General features: G+C 40.2%; 1 protein-coding gene across 1 annotated transcript; it reads right to left on the bottom strand.

The window, feature by feature from the left end:
• Nucleotides 1-2332: 2332 nt before the first annotated feature.
• Nucleotides 2333-7633, bottom strand: otx2b (orthodenticle homeobox 2b). Its single transcript, XM_084683304.1, has 4 exons — nt 7390-7633; nt 4702-4919; nt 4136-4287; nt 2333-3889 (listed from the first exon to the last, which is right to left on the bottom strand). The coding sequence occupies exons 2-4, from the start codon at nt 4796-4798 to the stop codon at nt 3266-3268; spliced, it is 873 nt and encodes a 290-aa protein (XP_084539430.1). The 5' UTR covers nt 4799-4919; nt 7390-7633; the 3' UTR covers nt 2333-3265.
• Between the last annotated feature and the right edge of the window lie 907 nt (nt 7634-8540).

Here is an 8540-nt window from a genome sequence, read left to right on the forward strand (position 1 = left end):
TACGGCAAGACAAGTGCATAGCGGCCTATTGTTTAACAGTGAAAACAGAAAGGAGGGATTATTGCAGCGTCTGCTCGTCCCATATGTTCCCATAGAGCCACTTGTTCTGATTAACAGCCATCGACTGTAGGATTTGAGTATTCAAAGTGGAGGCCCCTGGCGTATTCAAAATGACTTCAGCACTCTTAAAACAACACCAAACTCCCAAGTTATACCGGCGTAATGAACCATTTGTGTTCCTTCACGATGTCACTGCACATATAAATCAGAGCTGATTGTCAGAATTGTTTAGGGATCATGGTAGTGGTGCTGAGAAGGAATAACGTCTCCTCCACCTCTCAGAGCTAGCAGCGAACACCGTGAAGATAAGCAGATAAGCATTGGTATGAAGGAATGCATCGTTCTAAATGACATCATTGAGGAGGCAGTTGCAAAATTGCCAAACATAGCCTCCTTTCGTTATTGCTGTAATTGGTTTATCACACGCAGTGGCAAAATCCATATTTGATGTCCTACAAAATATTTTCGTTTACAAACTATTCTCTTCAGAAAGAATAGCCTAGACTTGCCTATTGCTGCAACAGTCCGGAGAGCATGAGGCCAATTGTTGTTGACACTGCATGAAAAGCCGCCAACTCATGAATATGTAGGCTACGTTGCAGATATAATAGCGTCTATTGTTTAAATGTTAATTTTTCAGCCAACTTTAGTTCCATTGTTCGCTATAATTTTACTTTTTAAATTTAACCGAGTTGGCTCATTTTGGCCCGAAAGTTGAGGGTAGCATGTTAGCCGCATTCATTCTAAAACTTAAAGTGTGTAGAAATTAGAACCACACACACCTAAAGGAGTCAAATTGGTAGGCTAATGTCCAATAGTCTATTTTAGCAGATTTTATTTTAGCAGGTTTTAATTAGTGTGCTTAATTTAAGCCTGGTACAGATGTTAAACAATTTACAATGCCAAGTAGGCCTATGCTAATTAAATGTTAAACTTCTAACAATAAGAGGTTTCTCAACTCTACTCTTGATTGATTTGCCTGGCTGTATATTGCCTTGAAATCAATTTACAGCGACATTTCCAAACTGCGATTTTTTTTATTTATTTTTTACAAATAGCGTAACTCTGAGCCGCAACGGCAAACCTTTTTTTTCTGCCGTCTTTCTTTGCTCAAGGTTTTGTGTAAATTCCCCCACTGGGCCCCAGAGTTAGGTCTCATAAACAGAGCAGCTTTATACAAATCGGATTGAATCCAGTAGGCTATATTAATGCCACTAGAAATGTTGTACAATTTGTTGTAAACGTTGCTTGTTACATTTTTACATTATTTACGATAGATAGCCTATAGTTGTGTCAAGTTTTGGGCGTTCAAGCGCTACAATCACCATTTCGACGGTTTGCTTAATTCAGTGTTGTAGGCCAGTCATGTTTTATTTTAATTACTACAGTAAAATAAAATTAACACCGTTTGCAAAGAGGTTGTTTGAAACGAAATGGGCAGGACATGGAATGCAGCCTTGCATGCTGTGGTGTTTGAATTAGACCACGGCTGCCCAGCGCCCCAAAGAAACCCCGCCAGTAAAATATTGGGATAAGCCTCTCTTTGAGGCATGGATTAACACTACTTTCCCAAGACGCACATTCCTGTCGCTGAAACCAGGGACCGGAAACTCCTTTAAAAGCTAAAAAGAACACTGGCCTACACCACTGGATAAGTAACAGTAGCACGTATAGGCCTACGTTTAAAATCGTAATTAGTAATATCCCAATCTTAAACTGCAATACTGAGAGTGCATTGTATGGTTTGTGCCAGACCTGTTTGTGGGGGTTGCTGGAATAACACAGTATGAGCATAACTGCCCTGAGCAGAGTTGGTGTGATTGCTAAAGATGGCAATTACAGGCCTAATTGACACACTTCTTACTTGGCGTACAAAGCACAAGCTCCCTGTAAATTGCGACTGTCTTTTTGTTGACTATTTCAGGAATAATTTTAGGGAATGGGTATTATTTATATTGAGGTATGTGTAGCAATTGGAATATCAGATTAATATTTTCCTTAAATGCACCTTCTTTTCGATAGATATTTGCTAAAAACACCCAAAGGGTACCATATAGATTAAGCTTCTTCGAGGTCTATCTTTTGAAAAAAGCTGTTTGCCTGCAGGCTTAACTGTATACGCTTGCTCTCTCTTCCCAAACTCTCTTGCTGTCGCCCAAATGTCTCTCACTCTGTCTTTTCCTCTCACATCTTTCCCAAACACAAACACACACAAACGTCTTATTGAATAGATATTTAGGAACTTGATAAATGAGAGGGTCAGATGACAGGACCTTTATTCATGTCTTTTTAACGGTGAGGGGTCACACCATCTTTGGAACCATGTAATATCCATAATCAGCGTGAGAGAGAGGGCTATATGAAGAGGGCAAGTCTATAGTAGCTCTCAACCATTGAGGTTTCCAGAGCTCCTTTGATATTCTACTGTGAGTTTGGACAGCATTTTGTCTCTTGCTTATAATTAATTAACCATTAGCATTTTATGTTGTTCAAAAAGTTAAAAATCTATTAAAATCACAGCAGAGTGTCTTCGCTGATGCGAGGGAACTCACAAATTGCATACAATACAACAGATCACAGTTTCGAAGGCTATCACAGATAAAAAAAACACATATGTACCATTTATATAAGACACACACTGATTGTCTCTTAGAAACTACATATTGATTCCTTATAAACACTTTTTCTTAAATAAAGTAGTGCATCCGTGTCGCCTGGCGAGGCGCGCAGTCCACGCACCCTCCTGAACAACGTGTTCCTCTGCCAAAAGGTCGGCATGATGTAAGAAGCTTTAAGGAGGCCTGTCCATCTCACGCTCTTAACCAAAAAGATTGGCCTCACTTGTCGTTTTGTTCTTGAGGATTTCATCTGTGGCTCTGGTGTCGTTGTTATGTTGTTAGAGTCCACTTTGAGTTTTCGTTACATTACCCAACAGGTGTTTAAGCACAGAGGCACGCACAGACATACAGATGAGGGGGCTACAACCTGTCAGATGAATGAAAAGAAAATCTCTTTTCCAGTGCTAGAATAAATTATTATATTTTAGGGCCAAACACACAATGCCAACCCTCTCAGACACTGATACCATTCCAGTCCCTTTCTGATGACATCAATATTCAGTCTTTTACTCTTCTGGTGGAGGAATGGCAAGGGTATGTGTTTGATTTACTGTCAGTGTAACAGACAGGCCAATATTCGTCTCTTTTCACAGGACTTGGAATTTCCACGATGAAGTTTGATCCTTATAATCCAAGCAATCGGCATTGAAGTTCAGCTTCCACGATGCAGCTTGGTCTTTATAATCCAAGCACTCCGCCGTGGAGTTGAACCCGAGTCCCGAAGCTCCGTAGCCCTGAGTGGAGAGGGGCGCCGGGGATTGGTTCAGGTGGCCGGTCACGGCGTTTGTGCCCATAGGACTAAGAGTTGAACCCGGGCCTGACAACTGGTGGTGCATGGGTGTCAGGTAAGACCCGCAGTCCATCCCACCAAAGTACGACGTCGATCCAGCGTAGCCTTGGCTGTATCCCGAAGCCTGTGTGTAGGTCATTGGATAGGACCTCTGCATGCAAGAGGAGGAGGTAGAGAGAGGATCAGACAGGGGTGAGATGGAGGCAGGACTCCAGATGGACACAGGGGCGGTGCTGGTTGAAATGGCCGGCACTGTCGTCGTGCTGGAGGGGGGAGTGAACTGGCCACTGGCACCGCTCTCTGAGCTTGCTTCTCTGGCTGGGGAAGTTTTCTTCTTGGCCGGTCGAACCTTGTTCTGACCTCCATTCTGCTGCTGCTGCTGTTGCTGGCGACACTTCGCCCTTCGGTTTTTAAACCAAACCTGGGACGGTAATAATGGCACATTTAACACTTTGTCTAATATGTTTCTCTTATTTTCCTACTGTCTCTCAAAAACATAATGCCCTCAGAATTTAATTAAATGGTTTGAGACATTAGTTTATATATTTAGTTCTTCTGTATATAAAATCTAGACTTGAAAATATGAAAGTCTTAAGTCTGATTTCAAATTAATAATGATTAGCTCATGATTAAGTACTGATTTGCCGTTCTCTCGGAGCACACTCACCTGCACACGTGATTCTGGCAGGTTGATTTTCAGCGCTACCTCCTCCCGCATAAATATATCAGGATAGCGAGTTTTGCCAAAGAGCGCCTCCAAAACGTCAAGTTGAGCGCGCGTAAAGGTTGTTCTTTCCCGTCTTTGCTTGCGCGGTGTTGCTGCAGGACATTAAAAAGGTATTAATAAATAACAAATGTACTCTTTTCATAATTAAATGCCGGCTACAAACGTTCAATACCTATGTTAATTTACCCTTATGACACAACAAATTCATTCTCTTGCTTCTTTGATGGCTATAGAATAGACCAAATGTTTTACAAACATTTTAAATGTTTTACAAACATTGAATGAGAAGAAATACAAAGTTTAAGCGTCTAAATAAATACATTGATAACAATCAACCAGTTTCGGATTAGAGGTATCCTAACATTTACTTCCGTAATTAAGCACACAACCTGGGATTATAAAATAGCCTACGTTTTCTCTACATTTTTGCATCTCAATGTAGTCAGGTTTTTTGCATTAATGGTTCTCTTTCTGAAAATATAAATAGAAAAGTGTATGAAACCCACCTGGGTATCCTACGGATGGATGAAGAAGGTCCATTCCGGAGGTAGTTAAGCTCAGTCCGTTGACTGTGTAAGGTGGTTGCTTGAGATACGACATCATGCTAATGTTGGACTGGGGGGTAAAGTTGGCGAAAATTTTGAAAATGGACGATGGCCAGTAAATATCCCTGGTGTTTTCCTTGTATTCGTCACGCAGGTGCCTCGGTCGTGTTGATCAATACCTGTTTCAAACAACAAAATATGTGAAAATGAGCAACTCGAGCTCCAAATGGCTTCTGATAAACACAATGCTTCGACAACGGCTTGCAAATAGACCCTTTCCAACCGCACCGCGCGCTTAAAACAGACCCAGACCCCCAGCTGTCCTCAAGAAGTGCGCGTGGCTCATCTCAACAAACGTTCCTCCCTCTGCAACCCTGTGGCACCCCCACCCCCAAGCACAAGCACAAATAGCAACATCCCATAATTGCAAAAAGTCAACTCGAAGTACAAAACAGAGGCGTTTAAACACGCACACATTTTGGACGCAGATAGGAACACTTTGGAACCAATAATTGTCTCAAATATTATAGAATTGATTGGTGGCCATTTGCAGAGACAAAGACTGCCACTTTCGAGACAATAAACAAGGCAGATATAACAAACCCGAGGTTTGAAATCCCCATGGGCAAAAAGTCCCTAACAACACAGTCCACTTAATGTATACACTTTCTGCAAAGCAGCCATTTCACCTTTCAATGCTTTTCACTGTGGCTCAAGGATTTGCAGTAAATCTATGAAATATAAATCAGTTATCAAGGAAAAATACTATTTTAACGACTGGGGAACCAGAATGTAAATACAATCTGGACAGTGTGTTCTTTAGTTTCATCCGTATCAAATTCTACCTGTAATTGACAACATTCACGAGGCAATCGAAATAATTAGATGAAAGTCAGGCAAACAGACTGTCCTCTCAAAGTGGTCAACTTGTACCCGGTCACCCCTGAGTTTGTTCCTGTGAAGCTTCGGGCGGAAGAAACATTAAAGCAGGTGAATCATAACCTAGCATATATCATTTGTGTGCACAGTAAGGGCTTATGTATGGCCTTGTCGGTAGTTTAGCATATCAGTGATCATATAAAAATATATATATTTAAAAATAAAAACCAGGATTTGATACATTTGCTACATGCATAATTTATGTTTTAGGCACAAAGTTGGCTATCGAATCATGAGCTCCCTAGACTACACATGTCTATGAACATAGCAACTTTTAACATATTTCTTTACGTAAAATAATACTTACATTTTTCAAATCCACAACGTTCTTTGGGATGGTTTAAATTCAGATTGTGGTGACCCTCATCATTCCCCCCACTGTCTTGATTATCAGACGGAGAAGCATTTTTTTTTTTTATATCCAACGGTTTTTTTTTCACCACTCAATCTGTCACACTTAAAGCAGACCCCGAGTAGCCTACCAGTTGTACACCCGGTCAATAATAATTGTCCTGTCCAAAATTAATTATGATAACTGTTTTGTTGATGAATTAACGAGATAATCCGGGTGGCACGCGCACCCTAATTACAGGACGCTACACTCTCCACGTTCCACGTTTGAATGTTCAATTTTGCGAAAAGCAACCTGCGTGTATAAACGGTTTATTTTCCTACATTTCACACCGTAACAATTTCAAGAAAAAACTGATGTGAGATTGTAGAGCACGTGAAATCCTCTTTAAAAAAAAAAGAGTCAAAAATATTGTAATGAAAAAAACAGTTAGGGTGGCTATGCCTATCCTAAATTAAAATAAGCCTTTGAACCAATTAACATTTTTATTACAATTAATTTGTCTTAAGACGGTAAAATAAGATAGTTTAAAAAAAGTAACCTGTCGTGAATACAAAAAAATAGTCAAAGGGCCGAGCGTAAATTTGCTTGCTTTTTTTTAGAAGCTGAGCTTTTTTCAAAGGTAGGAAATGATCAATATTCCCCCCGGCTTGTTCTCTAGCCCACACCCGTTCCCTTACCGTTCTTCGGTAACCGATGAGGAAGTGTAATCTGGCGGATCGGTGATTACCTTAGCACTCGACTATCACGCCTCCTCAATTATCGCCCTTTGTCTTCTGCCATGCATTTTCACCTCAATATTTAATCAAATGCGGTTTGAGGCTCGTCAGGTGAAGTGTGGAATAAAGTTGAAATACATGTTAAGAAACGAATGTTTTAAATATTAATCATTTGGATCTTTAATGCCGCCCAAATGCAATCTGACACAAAGTTTAGAAACTAATGTATCCACTACTGCTCAACCAATCAATAGTTTGGTGCAGTCCATTCAAACCTTCCAAAGACATTGACTAGCCTACAGTAACATGATCCATAGCTAACACAATGATCCAATGAGTTTTATCGAGCCATTAACATGTCAATAATTTTTATTTATTTAAGATAAGCAAACGTTTATTTGATGTCTAGATAATTAACCACCTACAGGAAGATATTACATTAAGTCTTCTACCGCTGGATTTTCCCTAAAACGGCAGCAAAATGTTTTTCCCTTCTAGACAGTTTTGTTTTCAATATTGTCAATACGGCCTATAGGCTTAACTACTATTAGTAAGAACAACAACACTAAACAACTATCACTGTTGACAATGATCATTATAATATTTATAATTATACGAGGATTTTTCAAATCAACTTACTTCAGAACATTGATGTCTGTCGTTAATTTCTTTTTCCAGTCCCTTTCTTGCGATGAAATAGCACAGCGTGCATGCGACTTCCTGTGATAGTCTTTTACAAGCGGCGGGAAAAGAAAAGCATGAGAAAGCTAGAATCTTCAGCAATCTCGAGCAATTTAAATGTGCGATAACGTTTAGGGGGTAAATAGGTCTACATACGACTTCGATCAGTTAGTCTGTTCTGACTGAAGTTGCTTCAGTAGATTTGAAGAGGTTGCTGGCCAATGAGAGCTTCTGGACGACTCTGAAGCTGCGGTCTGTCTCTCACTCTGCTGGGAGATTCGCTGAGAAACAAATGTCGCCAGCTACTTTTTGACGCAAGCTTCTCAGCCAATGGCAGCAAGCGGGCGACAGACAACATTCTCATCTCAGTACTGAGAGTAAATTAATGATAAGAATTGCAGGGCTGAAATATTTTTGCAATAAATATTTTGCCTCTAATTATTTTTTTTGCATTTGCATTTTTTGGGGGGTGGGTTATACAGGACATGTTTAATCACCACCTACATTTGCTGGTAACTTTACTTAGCTAATTACAAGCTGAATATCTTAATAAACACTCATCTACACCACATCATCCAGCCGCAGGTTAGGTTGAACGATTCTAAATATCCAACATGATTATCAATCGAAATGTGTCCCCCAGATACCAAGATATTCTGGGTTTGGTGACATGAATTAACAGGACAAAAAGCTGGCATTCCATGTGGAGACTAAAACACGGTCCTCACATTCCATCGCGTTGCAAGGGGGGATTTAGAGAGACTTATTTCCTTAAAACTGTCCTCCCATCCACAGACCAAGCCAGTCTGCCTCGATCAAGTTGATATAGGCTAGCCAAACTCAGTTGGAATATTTTTGAGGGAAAGATTGAGGCATCGACAACAAGGGCCTCAATAACCGCAGCCCAGTTGTTTACATAGGCTAGAAGTATAAATAAGCTATTGCTCGGTGATTTTTACTTTTTAATGCCAATAATTGTATACATTCTATCGTTAAGGCATCGACACGAAGATCCATTTTTGGAGTGTTTCACATCGTTGTGATTTTCTCACTAAGCTCTCTGTTACCTTGACAATTTCAATTCAACTGGCTTCAAGTGGGAAACGGAG

Source organism: Hypomesus nipponensis, chromosome 3 (assembly GCF_054491055.1).
Source record: "Hypomesus nipponensis isolate SF chromosome 3, ASM5449105v1, whole genome shotgun sequence".
In the NCBI taxonomy this organism is placed as follows: Eukaryota; Metazoa; Chordata; class Actinopteri; order Osmeriformes; family Osmeridae; genus Hypomesus; species Hypomesus nipponensis.